The sequence below is a fragment of the Dicentrarchus labrax genome, unplaced genomic scaffold (genome assembly GCF_905237075.1).
Source record: "Dicentrarchus labrax unplaced genomic scaffold, dlabrax2021, whole genome shotgun sequence".
Classification (NCBI taxonomy): Eukaryota; Metazoa; Chordata; class Actinopteri; family Moronidae; genus Dicentrarchus; species Dicentrarchus labrax.
Genome location: NW_026136723.1, coordinates 21,035,491 through 21,056,308, shown reverse-complemented (window position 1 = coordinate 21,056,308; position 20,818 = coordinate 21,035,491). Strand labels below are relative to the sequence as shown.

General features: G+C 37.9%; 1 protein-coding gene across 1 annotated transcript; it reads right to left on the bottom strand.

The window, feature by feature from the left end:
- Nucleotides 1-931: 931 nt before the first annotated feature.
- Nucleotides 932-19,127, bottom strand: slc44a4 (solute carrier family 44 member 4). The gene is made up of 22 exons (XM_051390275.1): nucleotides 18,895-19,127; nucleotides 12,649-12,697; nucleotides 12,375-12,448; nucleotides 10,418-10,496; nucleotides 10,203-10,302; nucleotides 9,977-10,108; nucleotides 9,743-9,803; nucleotides 9,520-9,640; nucleotides 8,990-9,073; nucleotides 7,735-7,847; nucleotides 7,102-7,224; nucleotides 6,194-6,293; nucleotides 5,514-5,606; nucleotides 5,301-5,403; nucleotides 4,866-5,125; nucleotides 4,331-4,425; nucleotides 3,789-3,892; nucleotides 3,411-3,484; nucleotides 3,173-3,243; nucleotides 2,192-2,286; nucleotides 2,003-2,087; nucleotides 932-1,709 (listed from the first exon to the last, which is right to left on the bottom strand). The coding sequence occupies exons 1-22, from the start codon at nucleotides 18,932-18,934 to the stop codon at nucleotides 1,591-1,593; spliced, it is 2,175 nt and encodes a 724-aa protein (XP_051246235.1). The 5' UTR covers nucleotides 18,935-19,127; the 3' UTR covers nucleotides 932-1,590.
- Nucleotides 19,128-20,818: the final 1,691 nt, after the last annotated feature.

Below are 20,818 nucleotides of genomic sequence, written 5' to 3'. Positions count from 1 at the left end.
GTGTCATCATTATCTACAATTTAATATTATCAAAGGACAGCAAAAGGACTAGCCAACGTCAACTAGTCACAGATTTCATTATGCTGTAATGTGGCAGAGCATACCCACAGAGTACAGGAACACGCTCAAATATTCTGAAATCAATATTCCTCCCAATTTAAAAGAAACTATTGAAACAACCATATTCATATACAATAAAAAGTTAATAAACCTACATAAAGACTGTTAAACAACAGGCAAAAGTCCAATCAAACAAACCATAGAAAATGATTCTATAACCAGGCACAGCAGCAGTCTCTGCTCTGCAGGACCACGTGCATTAGGAGACATTTCCTTGTGCAATCATGACTGTATAACTTCAAACCTGTAATGCAGAATAAAGTTATACAATTTTTTTTTTTCCAGGACAAAAGTGGGTTATCAGAATATGTGGTGTCACATGAATATATAGTTATATAACGAAAAAGACAAAAGAAAAAACTAAACGGATAATTAATCCCTTAATCCCCTCAAATGGCTCCACAAGTTAACATATACAATCATTAACAGCACCATAATGCTTTGTAATGCATTTAACGTGATGAGTTTGAATGTCACCTGACTGTGGAGCCCTAGAAGACAAAAGAAATCAGTCAGGTGGTGGTGGTGGGGTTTTCTCACTGTAAAAGTAAGGAACCAATCATCTGTGCAGTATTGAAAATGTTTTTTGCAGCAGTGATAAAAGATACTAGTAATATACTACAGTAGGACAGCCAGCACAATTAAAGGTGGCTCACTGTGTCCCTGCAGAGACTGGTTTTAAATATGAGGTTTGATCTTCAGCTCAGATGTGCAGTACAAAGATTGGAAAATGATCAGAGGTTGTTTACATGTACTGGAGACTCTATATAAGGATAAGAAACCCGGAGAGGTTGATGGCATTCAAACACACTCATATTTACAACTTTATTACATTTTTTTCAATATAATCAAAAACATTGTGGTGATAGAATTTTTTTGTTTATAAAACAAGCCTTTTAACAAATAATATCTAAAAATATGTGATGTTTAAGAACATTTAGTTTTTGTTGCTTCTGAAGAAATCGTCCTCTTTAAAAGATTCCCAGCAAAAATAGAAAAAACCTAAATCTTACATTAAAAGCCATTTAACTGGATTAAGTGACAAACCAGTTAAAAACCCTGATAAACCCGTCTAAAACATTTGGAATTTAAATGTTGTGCAAAGTTAATATGGAGCCGTATGAACGGAAACATATTTAAAATATCAGAAGAAATATTTTGGGACTTTCATTAATTATGAGCCAAATCAAAAAGTCATGTAGGACACTATGTAACTTAAAATTTCACATTACCTGCATTCACATTCACATGCTCAGTCCTTTCAGGTGTATAGTCATTAATACTACATATTATGCACATACAAAATTTAAAAAATATATAATTAAAAAAGTGCAAAATCTGTTTTGGTAAACCTATCTGGAAAAAGATAGATTGAGTGTTATTGGATTTAAAAGCTGCAAATAAAGATATCCTGATAATGTGTTACACAGTGTTTGTGTGGTTTCATGAACTCGGGAGGTGAAATGATCTTCAGTCCTTGCCTTTACCCTTTTTTGGTGCTTTGTTGGTTTTGTTGAGGATCTTCATGAGGTTTTTGGACATAAAGTACGGCTTCTGTAGAGATCCGTCATTACGCTCCAAGTCCTCCACTGTGAGTGAGAGACAAATTTAGTGAAGTGATGAAACAGACCAGGTGCATTGTAGTATTATTCAATTAAGTTGGCTCATTAGCTTCAAATTGAGATGTTAAAATGTATTTGCATGTTCCAAAATCTCCCCCCCACCACAATAAAGGTTCTCCATGTTGGCAGTATCCATGCAAACAGGTGCTTTTTGCTCATGTGGGGAAAGGTGTAGTTATTATTTTCCTCAGTATTCCTGTGTCAATATGTAAGTGAATGTACAGGCTTTTATAAACACTAAACTGTAAACATCTACTCACAGAAGCAGAGGAAGAGTGTGTCGACACACATGTTGTACACACTGAAGAATCCATGAGCTATGAGGTAGCTACCAAACACCACCGTCTACAGGAAATGGGTAAAAATAAAAGATTTAGAATAAACTTCGAGTAGTCTGATGTATCTGAATGACTACTATCAGAAACAGAGAGGGACAGTTTGTAACTTACAATAATTGGCATCCAGTAGTAGTTGAGGGTTTCGGAGCGGAAGGTGTTGCCTGGCAGTAATATTCGTCCAGAGAAGAAAAAGAAGGACAATACGCCTGGAAAAAGATGGAGATTTCACCGTCTCATGTCTTTCCATTAACAGAATTTAATTTATTCATTTTTCTTTATGTATTTAGTTTATCTTGTTCTATTGTATCACATTAATATTTGTGATGATTTGAGTTCTCCCTATGGTACCAACAACAGTTAAAACATGATGAATTGGGGGTAACAAACCCACTGTGGATTCATTCTCTGTCATTACCTTCTAAAAATATAGGAATCTCTTAGAATTTACTCATTTACTAAATATTGGCTATAGTATGGACTGATACGCTAAGTTTCACTATTGAGTTTGATTATTGATTATTCCATAATTGTGTAAATCTCTACTACACAATAAAATTCAGATTGAAACACATCACCATTTTCAGTATGTCCCTTAAAATAAAATCTATTTTAAAGCTGCACTGATTAATATTTTAATAGTAATGATGTATTACCAGTAGCTCACATGTATAATGGATGCAGATAACTTCACTGTACACTACCTACCCAGCCCCATAAGGCACAACCATTAGGCAGCTAAAGAGGCACATAGTTCCCTCAGGAGCTGGTTTAGACCAGATCAGAGCTTAAAGAGAGTGGATACTGGACCTATTTGCCAGGTGGCAATGCCAATGTTTAATGAAGTAGAACAAAAAAACACTATAAAAAAGGTGATAAAAGTCAATGTTAACAGCTTGTTATAACTGCACCAAGGGACCCAAAAATATTAGTTATCGCAGGTTTAAAGATGCTGAATATCAACAAACATTCTTAATCTGACCGTCTAGTCCAAAAATATTCAGTCTTATTTAGTCTTAAGCGTCGATCAACTAAACCCCACCACAAGTGTTAACATTTTTCTTGCGATATCCTAATGCATGGTGTCATCCTTACCTACTCCTCCGACCACCAGGAGCTTCCCAAAGAACAACAGCAGGTCTGTCACTTTATCGAGCACCACCACCCTGAGAGGTACACACAGTCGGGAGTCAGAGCGAGATTATACTACTCACTGAGTGTCTCCAACACATGACAGCAAGCATATATTCATATTATGGACAGATCAGACAACAAGGATTGAAAATAGAGACTAAAACTCCTTTAGAAAAGCAAACAAGACTTCAGTACAAACCTTATTACATTTCTCATGAGCAGCATGAAAGCATTTTTGGCTGAGACGCAGAAGTTTTTCCCATAAATGGCGATCTGACAAGAAAACACAATCAACTTGTTTTAGGAAAATAAAATGGTCTTCGTAATACAAATAATATCCAATATATTATATTAAAACTGATGGTGACACTGTATAAACTGAGGTATGATGGAGACATGTTTTGTTATTATCTCTAGGTTTGGTCAGTAGTAGTCAGTAGAAAAAGTCATTTTTAATTTATAGCAAGGCATGTTTTTTTCCCCTTTGTATGATTTACAGTGAGAGTTACACAAACATTACTTATTACTAAAACAATTAAAATAGGAGTGACTGTACAAAAACATGTGTTGTGCTCACCATGATGTAAGCGTTCCTGTTGAGGAACTTGATGAACTTCTCCAGACACCAGAAGCAGCACTTCAGGCAGCACATTAAGAAACGAGCACATGGATTCTGTGCCGCTGGAGATGAGAAGCCAAAACACGTGTAAGCAGCCTGTCATTTAAACGGCATTAAACTTCTAACCCTGTCTCTTTTCTGAAGACATGTTCTCACATGTACACAGCCGGCACATCTTTAATATTAAGACATTTGAAAAATAGAACTGGAAGTAAAGTAAAGAGACATGACAGAAAGCGTTTATTTGTTGTATGTGTTTACTGTTAACTTTGTTAGTTTTGTTGTTGGTAATAATTCTTTTTTATTTTAAATTGCGGCTTTAATCTCAAGAAATTACGTTAATAATAATGATAATAATAAACCTTATATATATATATAGCACTTTTCTAAACAATGTTACAAAGTGCTTTACAAAGACAAAAATAGCAGATAAAATAAAAAAGAAATAAAGTGAAGGAACATGAAAATAAGGCCAAGGGACAGGTATCAGTCAGCCTTACCTCTTGTTTTGTGGTCAATGTACTCCAGAATGATCCTCACTAGCTGCACCAGGGTCAGGATCAAAGCACCAAATGCCAAGGAGCCCACATGGTACCTGCAAGGTACAAAATGATGATGTCCCACTGATCATTTGTGTATAAAAAACTATTTAAGCATCACAAGTGAATCCCAAAGCTTGCATCATTTTATAAGTGAAATGAAAAATCAGTTGTCAGTCAATGTGGCTGGTAAAACAACCTTAGCAGCTACAGTCTGTATTGTTTAGCAGCTGAGGTCTGCTTCCCCCAAACTGTAATGTGTAGGTCTAGTGCGCCCTCTAGGAGCCAGAGAGGGAACTGCAGTCAGCCAGTTCTGTCCTGTGATTTACAGTTTCTCCAAACTACTGGGACATGATATAATCATGTCACTAGAAGTACAGCAGAAATGGCATCCTTAGGGACTGCAGGCATTCAGTATCTTGGACACTTCTGACAGCAATGGACACATTTATTGTTGCAGGAATTTAACCAATGTGACAGCAGCTCAGTAACCTACCTGAGCGAGCGTATGAAGCTAGCAGACACGGGGAACATGGGGATGTCGCCTGGTTTGGTGAAGGCCCAGTAGTAAGAGGCAAAGGCCCCCGCCAGCGTACACTGCCCCAAGGCGATGACGAAGTTGACACACCAGAGAAAAGCCACCACATTGTAGATCTGCAGGTTGAAGAGGTTCCTCTGGAAGAGACCCTCGTCATTGTATTTGATAAAGATGCAGCTGGCTGAGGGGCAGCCTGGGTAATCTGATGAAGTGAAGTTCTGAGAGGAGGAGAAGGAAGAATGGAGAAGAAGAAAGTGAAAAGGGACAGGAAGAGGGTGTAAACAGAGTGTGATTTGACAGCTGACAGCCAAACAACGTCTACTGTGGAATGTGAGAGGGTTCAATGTAGGTCACAATCTGTATCCACATTAGGTTCACATTCTGCCCGCTCACCTCAGGGTCACAGTCCACAGAGCCGTTGATACTCTTACAGTCACTCATGGTGGAGTTGAGAGCCACCACTCTGTAGATTGGGTTTCCTGAGGTGGCCAAATATCTACACATGAGTTAAAGAGAAGAACCGATACTCTGGATCGTAGAAGTTATTGTAAAGTAATAATTGAGCACAGGGTGGATGACATATACACATAAAATCAAAAAGGATACAAAGCAGTGGCACCCCAGTAAGCAACACACACCAGCAGGAGAACAAAGGTGACCAGAGGGTAGAACAGAGAGGACATCATGTGACTGATTGCCCTGTGGAATATGAACACACGCATCACGAGGTTACGCCAAGAAAAAGGTGTCAAACACATTAAAATGTAATGGTTTTCTTTTTCACAGCCACATAAGCACATCACATTTGGACACACTGTACTGTCAGTAAAGGGAGGTAAATACTGGAATGGCCAACCATGAGCAATAAGGGAGTTCCCTACATATTTCACTTTTAAGACCAATCTCAATAAATGACTCATGGAAAATCCAAACTGTGATCACTTTTAACTTTATCTCCTTTTCTACCTTTGTATTGTGTATGTGTATCTGTATATTGCCATTTGTAATGTTTTGGTTTCTGTTACCTACCTAGGGGTTTTGCTAACTCTGGCATGTTTATATCTTTTATTTTCATATTGATGATGTTCATTAACAAGCTCTGTCCCCATCAAATAAACAAATAAATATAATGATGACCTCTTTACAGTATCATACAAACCGATTTGAAGACTCACTGGTTACACAAAAAATTGGTTTCAGAAAATAATCCCCTCAAAATGATCATTATTGTAATTTCTTCTTAATATAATGATGATATAATTTGACTGGATCACATCATGACTCACTTGCTGGACTCCTGGATGAGAGCGATGGCTATTAGGATTCTGTTCCGCAGGAAGATTATGGTCAGGAGAATGATCGCCTCCGCCACAGATATGATGATCACTGAAGGGGAGAAGAGGAGGAGAATGAGACAAGAGTGACAAGAAGGATTATTGTTGCATCCTCCTACACCATACACAACCAATGTACACCATACTCACACGGTCAACCCACACACACCTGGATCACTACACAGTCGCCCATACGCTTCTCATGTCCCATAACATTCTACTCCACACACCAATAACTACTATACTCTTAGTTTTTACTTTGGAAATCTTCTACACACATCATCTTTATTTTATTTTTAATTAACTTTCTCACTCTCTTTCCTCTGTGTGTTTTTGTTATAACATTTGTGCTCTAAAAAAGTAAAACAGAAAAAAAGCTAACTAAGCTACCTACAGTTAATAAAAAAAAGAAATATCCAATATGAACTACATAAACAGATGCAACGAGCCATAACGCTTGAATCTGGGTCATCTATTATCAGAAGCATTTTACAAGTGGTAAACATGTCATTCGACTCGTGTATGCCAACAATGTTTTTATTGCATTCATTTATCTACTTATTATTTTATGATATTGATGTTTTAACACATGACTGTGATTTTGCATTTGTGATGTTATTGGTTGTTTCAATTTTATACCTCTCATTTCCTCTGTACTGGAATTTACCCTAAGTAAAAGCTGCTTGGTTGAAATACAGTCTGACTTCATCTGACTTAATTACATTTTTGATGTGCACAAAACTCTCCCTGCAAAATGCTAATAAGCCACCGGGCAAAGTTAAACTGAAGAAATATTTGACAAGGGTGAAATAGCGCACGGTCAAGTCAAATAAGATGAAAAGCATTTTAATCAGACTCACAGAAGGCCAGCCAGGTCTCTTGGACTTGCAGGTAAACACTGAAGTTGGTGGTAAACCCAATGTCAGATATGGTAGAAGAGGCTTGTTTGTAGTTATCATACTCCCAGTAGCAGTGCCATATCCCTGCAAGACAAACACTCCAACAGGTCAGAGGCTACTAGGAACATCTGATCATCATCTTTTCATAGCAAATAAACTTTGCATTCAAAACCAGTAAATAACTAAGACTATAATGTTTTTGCTCCAGTTCTTAATAAGCAAAGTTACACACAGGGCCAGCAAAACATTTTCTAATTCAGGAGGAAATAGATCTGAATCTGCTTTATTCAGTACCTGTTTCCCTTCAGAATCAGCACAGGTGCAGAATTAATTTGTGAGAGTCAGCTGCAAAACAGCATTGCATTCATGTCCTAACTTCTAATAGGAAAAGTTATTTATCCAGGTATATAATTGCACCTGCAGGCTTTCTGTTCCACGTGTGCAACTGCATTTCCAAGCAGAAAGGAATGGCAGAAATAGTACCAAAAATGTCTTGCTTGGTTGAGTCACCCATAAAAAGTCTACAAATTGAAAACACAGTTTGCCTTAAAAACTACCCCAGCAAGTTTAGTTTTTGTTTTTAGTTTTGTTTACCATATGCTCCAGCGGCAAGGACTCCTATGATGAGAACCCACACCATGACTGGAGCTGTGAATCTCAGCAGCAACAGGAACAGCATACTGACCACCATCGCTATAAGCAGACCACTGAGAGGAGAGAGGTGGGCAGGAGGGGGATGACAGTTATGAAGAAAACAAAAAAGGAGAGGATAAAAATGTCACATTGATATAAATTGTAAGAACAATGTAGTTATGAGATACACAAATGTTCAAGTTCTGTAAAATAATTGAGCATATTAACGAAACTTAAACATTTAGAAAAACTCTGACATCAAAACCACTGAGATGGGATTCTATTTGTAATTCAATCTCAGTACTTTCTATCTGTCTGTCTGCCAGCAGGTGGCAGTGTATGTGCAGTTATTATGGGTTCCAGTGAGGAGTACCACAGTAACAGAAATGTAACCTTTATCAAGCAGGTAAAACGGGACCAATGAAGAGGCGTTTGGTGTCCTTCCAAATTTCTTCTCTGGTTGTTTTTAACTCAAAACCATGTAAACACATTTCTTCCCTATGCATATCAGTTATTTCTGTTTCCTTCAGTTCCTTGCTTAAGTTCCCCAGAGTCCATCACTTAATTCAATATTCTTACAGTTTAAATAAAGCACATTTTCACTCTAGTCAGTTATTGTTCCTGTATTTATTAAATATATATCCTAATTAAAGTGTGTTTAATATAGTATACCACTGGTTGAAACATTAATATTCACATCTAGTGTTAGTAGTATACAATGTTCCTACCCTACATATACCATACTTGACACTAAGCTTCTGCTGTAATTACAGGCAACTGAATTGTACTAACTAAAAAGTGTTACATATTTAACCAGATTTTTTGGCAGAGAACTTGGGTAACAACCAATACTCTATTTACTACCTTCAGTTGTAAATTTAATTTAATAATAATTATAAACACTTCAATAGAAATATCTGAAATGTTATAAACACCTCAGCAAAAAATAAATACCTGAAACATTCACAGTGTGCAGGCCTTCAGAAACACAGCTGTTAACTGAATTGTCAGGTTATGTTAGTGGCACAAAATAGCGTCACCTCAGAATAACGTTGACAGGACAGAACTACTTTCTTTCTTTAGGTCTTTAATGCATCTTAAAATCACTACAAACTCTAAAACTTTTAGAAGACAGTCAGGCGCGTTAATAAAGCTTGGCCTTATAAAGGTAGATAGTTATGGTTTATTAACAGTGTTGTTCTGCAAGGCAACTCACATGAGGATCCACGGCCATGACGACGCAAAATCCTCAAAGATTCGGACGCCGATCTCTCTGGCATTGAAGCCATTCACAATATCCCTAATGAAGACAAAAGCCAAGGACACACTCTGTTGGTAACAGTTCTCCTTTTACACAGAAAAGGCAAGGCAAAGGGTCGGGTAGAACAAATACAGTGAAGAAGGAAAAACTAAAACTAAATATATTCATAAAACAAAGATAGAGATAATCCCAGACATTCAGCATAGAGAAAATAAAACTAGTCCCAAGAAAGCGTTTCACATGACATCTACGGCTGCTGTGCATAAAACGGAGTTATACACAGCAACAAGACTAACTACAGCCAACTGCTACACTACGCGTCGACAAAAAAAAAAAAAAAATCACAAAGCCACCTACCCTGAGCTGGTGATGAGGAGGAGACAGAAACAGGGTTATTAAAGTGTGTGCAGGTATTCGTATGTGCATTTAGTTTTGTTTGTAAATCAACACGCGATGAGGTCGGGAATCCGCTGTATCTTACTCACCCAGTGCCGTTCTTGAGTATGCTGACTGTGTCATTGACTGAGGACGGTAAGCCTGGAACATTGGAAAAGTATGAAGGGATTCTCCCCAGTGCCGTGATATCGGGCAAACATCTCCCCAGCACTAAGAGTAGAGAAAATAATCACATCAAATTAGCTTGAAATTAATGGAATATAATCAGACCAAAATGAAAATGAACACAATATAGTGTGTAGTTTTACTCACCAGAGGTTGTGGGCATGTAGAAGAAAGGACACAGCTCTCTGTCCACAATATCTTTAACTTTCTGAATAACATACAATAATGGTTTTATGAATGGAATAAAATGTCAGGTTACTTTTGCTGAACATCTGGTGCCTAAATATTTCCTTTTCCAAAAGAAATCAAAACAAGTGTTGCAACTGACAACTCACAGGGAGACACACAAGGTTTACACAGGGTTAGCAAAATGGGACTTACTAAGTCAGTAGTTGCCAGGTCTATGGATGGTACACAGAGGCTTTGATTGAACACCTTTGCTGGCTTTACGTTTGGAAGATATGCCAGTACTTCCACAGCCCAGAAGTCATTGGGGCAAGTTTCCACACACACCTGTAGGTAGTGGGAAAAAAAGGATTATTTGTGGGACACTGGGAGATAGGGTCCAGTATCACTGGAAACAACAAAATCAAGTAGCCTTCTCTACCTGTGTGGTTGGACACTGAAAACCATTAAGAGAAGATGCCATAATATTAACAGACGTGGCACATTTGAGAATGTCAAAGTAGAACAAGTTCGGCTTGTCTCTGAGAGAAGAAAGACAGAAAGAAAGAGTTAGCTTAATTTTGTTTGGGTCAATTGCATATTTATTATATCAAGTACAAATAACAACATGTACGGGAAAGAGAGAGATTCAATTACTTATTTGGTCCAGTACCACAGAACCATCCAGTTGAGTTTCTTGCGTATAGAACATGTCGAGGATCTCCATAGAGCCAAGCTGATAGAAAAAAAAACACAAAGAAAAGCCAATGACGTAAAAGATAATGGCAAGTTAGTCACGCTCCATTACGTCCACTTTGTGTTTGGCACTGACAAACGGTAGAACTACATGAGGGCATATTTTTTCTTACATAAACAGCACTTTTATTGCATTAGGTTGGGAGGGATGTGAAAAAGATCCACTTATTTATTGACTGAGGTGGAAAATATGGGTTATCTGTTAACTGATTAGGACATTTTATCTATGTTTATCATGCTTTACCAACATGAAAAACCAAACACTGTGACAGTCTTTAATGCTCAGACTGGGTCCCAAATTCCCCCTTCTTGTTAACACCTGTCAAAATAAAGTATGTCATTAACTAGAATAAAAACATTTGCAGTGGCAATATAACTACAATCATATAATTTAGATCAAGACCAGCAATGAATGGATTACTTCAGTTCAACCACAAGAGGGCACAACTGTCTGTCTGACAGGATGAACCCTCTTTGTTTGGTTTGAATGCACTTAATGTGAGTTGTTTTGACATGATTGTAATGAAAAAATATATAAATGTATAAAATGTAATGTATTGTTCTAATAACAGATTGTACACACAGGCTAGAGGTGTTAAATCCCTCAACTATTTTAACTATTATTACCACTGTGTCTCATGTGGATTTAGAAATCGAATATTTTGTTGATAATGAGGAATAAAACCTGCCTTTTATGTACTAACAGTGTCCAGCAGATATCTCCACTTAACCACAACAACAGATCCACCTCGGCCAACGAAACTGAACTGCTTCCAATGAGGAAATTATTTGTGACACACTCAACCGTGACACAGGAGGTGAATGCACCACCTATCAGGACTCTCTGTTGACTCAAGATAAGAGAGGTCTCTCAGTGTTGGAATGAGTTTGATGACATGGCAATAAAGTGCTGAATGCAGACATAGAAATCAGCTGACCTTAACACAATAATAGTAATACTTTGTTTTATGATGAATCAAAGTATATGGGTTAATAATTGCACCAAACGAATACAGAGAAAGAAAAAAGAAGAAACAAAACCTAGAGATAAACTTTGATATTAGAGATGTACTACAAATCAGTGAATACAGATAAAAACAGAATTAAATTGAGGGGTTTGGGGTAGTGGACGTATAAAGCAAGCCATAGTGTGAGGTCAAAGAAACCCACAACAGTTTAAGGGAGCTTTAATGGAGCTCACTGTGAAACTGTGAGCTGTCGCAGCTTGTTTACTTTGCTAGTTAGGATCTATAATACATAAGAAGGCACTGAAACTGGTACTGTAGTGTTATTTTGATCATGTGGCAAGACTGGTTAAAAAGGGGGGGGACCTCTAAAGTTCACTATTTAACATATCACATCTCATTTGTTTAATCAGTAGATTAGTCTTGTCGTCACCGTGAAGTTGCCAGGCAACCGGCTGAGACACCAGGAAGTCCAAGCTCCGGGGCCAAGAAATACTCTAAACTACTGCTACTAAAAACAAACAAGATAAAAAGTGTTGATTACAAAAAAGGCAGCCTAGCTGTTTCCTCATGTTCCCAGTTTTTTTGCTAAGCTAACCTGCTACTAGCCGCTACTTCATGTTGCATAGGTAAGAGAATCAATCTTCTCATCTAACCCCCAGCAAATAACCACATTCCCCTGTTCCTTTAAGATAGGTAACAAAGACAGAGGGTGGGAGTCGAGTAACAAAAACGTGACATGAAAACGAGTTACAAGGGTATTTTAGAGGAACAAAGAGAGTGGACAAGAAGGGCACAGAGAGGAGATGTTGGAACACAATGGCTGATTATGATATCAGTCAGTGTGGGGTGGATTCAAAAGGCCTGTGTTGGTGTCGTCAGGTTACTCTCACCTAATATCCCAACTGCTGCGTAGCCAAGGATGACTGCCATAAACAGGATACAGCAGATTATATCAGTGCACCCCCTGATGGAAAAAAAGAAAGACAGCAGCAGGTAGAAGTGAGCAGGCCAAGCTCTGCATTGAAATTTGCCTCGGGTGAGACAAATGTGATTCCATTGGTCAACAGAAACTCAGCAAACAAAACGTCTTCTTTGAAAACACAAATACCCACACAGTATACCCTACAGCTAGACTAGGGATTTAAAAAGGAGTCACAGATTCACCTTTTCCTTATGGGTCCATTGAATGATGGATCAAACTGAGCAGGTTCCCCTGGGAAAAAGAAAAGAGGAACACAGCAAGTCAGTTAATTTAGCCTTAAATGCAAGGTAAATTAATCCCACCCATACAGTACAATAACCTTTACTGACTGGTACGCCGTCATTGTGTAACATTAATCAGCAACTTCTTTGTTTGGTTTCAGATTATCCAGGACACAGTGCTTTATCATTCGCATTATCATCAAAGTGCAATTTGGCCACAGGTCAATGTAGTGCTGATTAAATCTAAGTGTACTGTACTTATTTTCAGAGAATATGGGGAAGGAGGTGTGCATAAAAACAAAGATTCTTTAGGGGAAGCAATGAAGAGTCTTTATGCGTCATGTTCTCAGAGTTAATGAATTACAGCAGAAGTGAATGAGGAAACGTTCAGAGACGGGAGAAGGAATCTTTTATGGGTTATCTTTTCACACTACATGATTTTAGTCCTGATTTTTCACTTGCCAACAATTTTGAGAGATTGCACACAAATGCCCCCCAGACTGGAGAAATGGTCATTCCCACAATCCTTTCTCAGTGAAAGACCGCAGTTAGAGTTGAGGCAATAAAATGTAAAGTTTGTACAGAATACAGTTTATCTTTATGGATTGATGACAACATATGACGCCCTTTAGCTTGAGTTCTTAAGTTTGGCGCAGGGAGCTTTTAGTTTATTTCAAACTGTTAATATGCATATTTTTTAAATGTTTTGTCACCACAGAAACACTAGGTAACTGTTAAATTATAAGGTTGTCCGACGTTGACTGCAGTTAGTTACTGGTGTAATTAATGGTTTAATATTGTGTATATTGCTTACTGACGCTGGCTGAAAAGGCTATATATCAGCTAATTATGTGGGTTTATAACGGCAGTATGCTGTAAATGGTTGCCCTTGTGTTTTAAACCACTTTTCTAATTAAACATGATGTGCTTGTTGGTAATGGTGTTATTAAAGACTCCTGGTGAAACAAAGTTTGGAGACCAGACTGGAGGATTACTCCTTATGAAAGATGTTGTAATGTGATTCCCGAGTTCATTTACTCACCGGTGCTATAATACAACAGACGTGACTGTTTATTACTGGAAAAGAAATGACATTGTTGTTTCCTGGAACAGAAGCCAGGAGGACAAACAATAAAATCCAGTGGGTGTCATTATCTCAGACAACATGCTGCTGTCCATACTGATTAGTTCATGTCAGTTAATCATGTATAATCACAGTGGAGAGAGTAAAGAGGAAAGGGTCTGAGTTGTGGCACAGCACTGATACTACCAGCTCAGGGTTATTTGAATAAAAATTGAATTCAAAAGTAAGGCGGGAGAGTCATAGACGTTTAATCATTTTAATTGTTAAAATAAAAACTTGTTTAATGAGATCCCAACTGAAAACATTCCTATCACGAGAGTCAGATATGTGAGCCTCAATCATCCTCTGCTGCACTATCCTGTCGGGCAGGAAAAACACATCAGACTGCTTGGAGTACTTGATCACAAGTAGAAAATGCAGGAGTCATGGTGGAAAATGCCACAAAGGCGAATCAGCATAATTGACTTAATTACTTGAAAACTAATAGTGGAAAAAGGTTCTGATGAAGAGCCTGAACAGCCAAATGGATCTTCAGTACAACATGATGAAAAGAGTTCCTTTAGGTTGTTTTTCTGATTTACATCTGATACTGATACTGGTCCCCATGAGTGGAGGTTTTGCCAGGCAGCTCACGGTAATCATCAGCTAAATTACCCCTACTGACTTTAATTTGAATAGGGGTGTGTCAACACTGCGAGCACACACTAAGCTCTGAATAGAATGCAAATCTTCAACAGGATGCAGTAAGTAAGCAGCTATTCATTCTATGAATGGTACAGTCCCAAGATCCAGTCTTGTAAACAACCACACAACTAAAACCCATAGATTCACAAAGTCCAAGAAGATATAAAAATAAATTTCATGGAACAGTGCCACGATACAGTGCTCCTCTAAACTCCCATGATCCAGCAATATTTGATATGGATCGTATGTAAATACCAAGTGCGTGAATGTCAATGGACAGCTGCAGAAAGAAACATGAATTTGACAGACCACATATTAGGATCCATGTTAATATCTCAGATTCAGGCAGCGAAATAAAATGTTCTCAACAAAGGAACCAGTTCATCGGCCTCTTGTAATGGCGCGAGTGTCAGATTTCAGTTCTGCTCGGATACTGCTGTGTGTCTAGTGGAAATAGCAACCTGGAAAACTCACTGTGACTTTGTGTGACACATATAAAAAGGTTTTTTATGCCCTTGTAAAAAAGCTGGAGGAAAACTTGAAACTATTAAACTTTGAACCCAAGACAGCAAGCGACAAGACATTTTTATAGCATGACTTTGTAAAATCCAAAAAGACAACAGGGCGTGAGAGTTCATCACTTGACCCTGGCTGAAGTGACGCAAAAGAGGCAACGGGTCTTTCTTTACTTTGCTTGACACCACAGTGATTAAAAACATTCATTAGTCACAAATTTAGATATTTATTAAGTAATAGGTCGCTTGACTGAAGTCTTATAAATAAATAAATAAATAAATATTGTGTAGTTTATTGTAAGCCTCACCCTTCTCCATGTTTTATAAATAAATATTGTGTAGTTTATTGTAAGCCTCACCCTTCTCCATGTTTTACTGCAAGAAGAAGAGCTAACCAAGTTAATTGGTAACCTGCAGTACACAGGACTATCCCAGGGGAAAAGAAAGTAAGAAAGAACGGGGCATATTTATTTAAAGTGTGATTGATTTGACGGTGAGGACTGTTATGTGGTTCCTGAATACCTTCATGGCTAAACATGTCAATAGCCGTGACAGCAGCAGAAAGGATTTCTTAAAGTTACAGTCAAAGAGAATATGGAGAATAGGGGGGCAACTAATGGTTATTCATGATTTAACTAATAACATAGATAGAAAATAGATTATAAATAAATGGTAAATAAAAATAAATAAATACAAGACTTCAAATCGCTCGTTTTGTCCGACCAAAAGTCTGAAACTGAAACATATTCGGTTTACTAGCATATATGGCAGAGAAAAACATAAATTCCTCACATTTAAGAAGCTGGAACCGGCAAATGTTTAGTATTTCTGTTTGACAAATGACAGATAATTGCTCACCAAATGTCAATCAACTAATTGATTAATTGTTTCATGTCTGATGGAGAGAACCTATTAAAATCCAGCAGATGTCTGTTCATTAATTAAACTGATATATACTTTTAATTCTAAACATTATCTGGATACTGTGTTTCTTTACGATGAACTTAAAATTAAATACATCTGGGGTCCCTCTTGCTGTATACATTAGCTATATTAACTAGCTTGTGATTTAAAATTAGACCCAAGTAAGTTCCTGGTCAATGATCTGCATCAACAACTCCGAGCAAGTCACTTATTTCCCCAATAGTGGGTGTCTTCTACACATTCTTAACAGGAACAAATGTTGCTTTTGAAGATGAAACCCAAACCTATTGTACAACAAAACGACCAAGCGTAATTGGGCAACAATTGTCAGTCTAAATTAGGAACCCTCGTCATGTTCAAAATGCAAACAGATTTCTACTTCCCCATGAAGGCAAAACACAATAGCAGAGAGTTTTTTTCTGAGAACAGAGGTTTAGTTGTTTCAGCTCCGACATGCGTTGTCACCTCTTTTGTCATCATCTTATTCTCTGATGCTTTCATAGGTTATTTGAGGAGACGTGAAATCTAATACTTCCAGGGAGGGATTGCTTACTGTAGCCTTACAAAACCTCCCAGACTGTCAATAGACATGTGACTACCATCAAAACATCAAATACCACACAGAGTAAACAGGGATGCAGGAGACAGAGATCTGCTGAGCACACGGCTCAACATCCAACAGTCACATGGAGCATCGACGGGGGCAGTCGTCACTCAATATCTCTTTTTAAACATAGGAGAAACTCCAACTTTCTACTCTGTGTCTTCTGTTTGCAAAAAACAAAATAGAAGAACAAAATGATAAGTTCAACATCACACTGTGGTTCTCTTTCACAGTGGTTAGCACTCAGGAAATAAGCAGTAGTCTGCCTCTATCACAACACCAGCCAAAGACTCTTTTAAGGCTGTATGAGTGATGTTAGAGCTCAAACTGCTGACAGAAAATCACCATCAACTATTGTGATAAAAACTAATCATTTAAATCATTTTTAAGTAAAAATGAGCTGATACAATGATTACCTGCTTGTCATGTCAAAAATAAGTTCATAACCTGTAGTTAATGTACACCTGAGGGTAAGAAAGGCTAAGATATAGTGAGCAAAGATGATTTCATATTCCATATTTTCTGACATCACTATTGTTAACACAACAAAAACAAGGAATAAGTCACATTTTCAAATTATTTTTCTAGTAAAGTACATCAAAAAACATCCCAAACAGCTCCGATAGATATCGCTCATTGGCTCATCATCTTTGGCTTTGGACTGTTGGTGAACCAAACAATTATTAGAGAAATGTATAAATCACATTTTTTAAAGCAAAAATAACAAAACAATTCTGGTGTAGTACATCCAGGTAACTACTATTTCTATTTCATACATGCTCCAGGCCTCTAGTGGGCTTCGCTATTGGTTAAAACCAGGCGAAGGCCGAAGGGATGAGATGCACTTTCAGCTGGGCCTGACTGAAAGGTTGACCTCAGAGAGAACCAAACAGGACACAGTGCGTTCTCCCTGCTCAAAGACAGGTCTACCTCCTCGAGCGGCGGGCCCTTGGGGAACAGAGATGGAGGTCTGCCCAAGTCAGGATGGACACAGGTCATCCTGTGCAGAACCGGGTATCTGACCCCCCCTGTCTGCTGAGGTAGGCTACCACTGTAGTGTTGTCTGACCTCACCATGGTGTGTTTCCCTTTGAGCTGTGAGCTCCAGCAGGTTGGTGTGACTGCCATGGGTCAAGGGTCCTGCCCCACCTGCTTAGAGAGGCGTCCGTGAAGACCTGGACATAACAGGGAACACACCCCAACAGTACCCCTTGGCAGAGGCAAACGGGTGAGTCCCAGAAGATCAAATCCAGCTGGAGCTGCACAAATCAGTGCTATCGGTTTCTTATATGCTTCCTCTTCGTGACATGAACAGGAAGACAAACATGAAGACATGATAACAAATTCTTCTGCAACACCTGATGGCAGCAAAAAAAATTTGCTGAAGGATACGTTCTCAAAGGTGCTGGGTAAAAACGGGAGACGAGCGACAGGGGTTTTATAGGGGGTGGAATACTACCCCCTGATTGAGCAGCGAGTTCAATTTCCTTTTCTTTCTTATCCCTTTTTTAAACAAAATAAATTATATTTTTATTGGGATTTTGCATAATACAGTGCAGAAAACAGATACATATCAGAAACCAAATAACAATTAATGCAGTGACAAAGGGTATATTGAAAGAAAATGTATTAATTACACGTGCTGCATAGCACAACACATCTTCTACTCAGTGAGAGAGGTGGACGGGACACTATAGATTTTTGTTGCTGGTCAGGTTCAGCCTCATATTGAGCTAGATGATCCAGTTAACCAGGTCTTAAACTGAGGCACAAAACTGACTTCCAGGGCCATAAAATTACTTTCTTTATGATTATCATTCAATACATAATAACAGGGACAGAAAACAAATCCCAAATCCCTGCACACATTCTTATATTTATTCATGTGGTAATCACCTTTATCTTGCAACCCCTTGCAGGGTCTCCAGTCCCCACACTGGGAAACACTAAATTTAAAGTTTCACATTCAGTTTTATATTCTAAAGGTTCATTTAAAGCCAACTCAAAACTACCTGTTTAATTTTAAGCATTTCTTCTCCAGGTCAATTGTGTGGCATGCTTTGGCTCAACCTTAACCAAAGTAGCTGGATTTAAATAAAAAGAAAACAAATATAATGTAAACACTATCGATTTAAATAGGATGAAGATTAATTGAATAGGACTTCTTAAAGCTAACGTCAACCTATGTCAAAACAACGCGTTAATCTTGAAAATAATTTGGTAAAATCAATAATTACAAACTTTTATTGCAATGCGATGCAAACATTTGTGAGTTACTGCGTATGGGACAGGACCATTAAATATGTTTATGATTACCTAAAAGCACCAGGTTGTTTAACGTTAGTTAAGATATTGTATCAGTGAATCCTCTGAGGTTAACGGGCGACGTCAACTCACCATACTGGGAGTCCGGATCTGTCTCCTGTTTTTTACCCATTTTCCGCCTTCAACCTCCACCTTTTCTTCCTGCGCTTGTAAAAACACAACTCCCTTCACTTGAAGTAATCCTAAATATTAAAAACAAAAAGGGCTAAAATCGCGTTTGAGACGAGCTCTACCGTGTCTGTGCGGACATGGTAACTAAGTTAGGAAATCTTTCTCCTTCCTGGCGGTTGTAACTAGGCAGTGACGACACGAGCGCACCTGTTGATGGATGCGCACCTGCGCGTTCTGTCAAAGATTGTTTATTGGCGAGAGGAATCACTCATCATCGTATAAACCCAGTGGTGGCATGTTAACTAAGTACATTTACACGAGTACTTGTGCTTAAATGCAGCTTTGTGGTATTTTTACTTCCCGTTTTATGCTTCTTTATACTTCTACTTCACTGCAATTTGGAGGTAAATATTTTACTTTTTACTGCACTACAGTATTTGATTTTAATACCACTTACTTTGCAGATTTATATTATTAATGCAACATATAAGTCAACTAATAAATTATATTTTATTGTAAGATTAGATTTATTTTTGAGAGGATTTCTTTTATGGATTACTTTATTGTTTTTTCTCAGGTTTATTGAAAGAATTTGCACCAGTTATTTAATGGTAACTACATACATATTTGTATTCTGCTCTGTAATTTAGATGAGGGACTGCATGTTATAGCGCACCTTGCCTGTAATGTCACTGTTGGTTAAGACTGGCGGAGTGATAGGATGTAAGGTAGTGAGGCGATCACTTTTGTTGTCCCAGTGTTGAAGCGGACATTAAAGTGACAGAGTAGTAACAGAGAAGAATTTTTCATATTATTATTATGTTATATTATTATAGGTTAAGCAACCTAAAAGTAATTAATTAATTGATGTACATTAATGGAATAATTATTAATGCTGTGATAAATGATTCTGAAATTGGTCAATCTGTATAATGAGTACTTTCACTTTTGGTGCTTTAAGTATATTTGATGGTAATACTTTAATAATTACTATTACAACTTTTACTTGCATGAAAGATCTGAACACTGCACCATAGCCAATGACCCTCAGGTGGTCCAAAGGCCCCCCCTTCGACAGTGTAGTGTTTGTGGTAATTTGATTAACATCAAATGTCTTTGGTAATACTGTAAGCATCATTAAAAGCACATCATAAAGTGAATTATTAGGCTTTAAGGTGGCACCACCATTATGATCTCGAGGTCCTAGATAAAATCTACTTTTAACACCATTATTCAGTTTACATTGCTCATGCATGCATATTCCTAGATATACGTGTGCTTAATCAAGTACCACAAACGAATAACTAGCTTAATATATACATGATGTACATAGAGTGCTAGTATTAGCTATTTCTTGCTCCTCTGACAGCAAATAAGATGATATATGTAATGTTAGTAGTGACCTATTGTCAATAAAAACTAAAACTAAATTTCCATAAACTGCATTTTCCCAGTCAGCGATTCATACCATGGACAAAGAATTAAAAGCAGAGTGAGACATCTTGCCCAGTGTAGCAACAGGCCCATCTCTTGCTTGGCATTGTGGCCTATAAATGTCCCATTAAAAACGTGTGGCTGTTTGTCAGGGAAGAAGATTGTGCTGCGTTCACATCTGCTGAACTGACTGGCATATAGACCTTTTTCATAGCAGCCATTTTGAAATTAAATAGTTGGGTAAACACAGGCGTTCCCAATGACACTAATTCAGGTCCTGTTCCATTCAGTGTGGCAGAGTCGTTCCAGTGAGCCAACATGCACAATAGCAGCATCCTGACTCTGTTTTACCTGAATGCAACAGAACCTTAACCGGTATCATATTTAACACCTGTGTTTAATGTACTGTTTCATGTCACAATGGCTGCTGTGAAAAAGGTCCATTGATAGC

Excerpts from the sequence above, each read along its gene's own strand:
- slc44a4 (XM_051390275.1), bottom strand. The coding sequence starts at position 18,934 with ATGGGTAAAAAACAGGAGACAGATCCGGACTCCCAGTATG. Across the intron at positions 5,607-6,193 it reads CTCATCCAGGAGTCCAGCAA|GGCAATCAGTCACATGATGT; the intron begins GTGAGTCATGAT and ends CATATTCCACAG. Across the intron at positions 3,893-4,330 it reads CATTGACCACAAAACAAGAG|CGGCACAGAATCCATGTGCT; the intron begins GTAAGGCTGACT and ends TCTCATCTCCAG.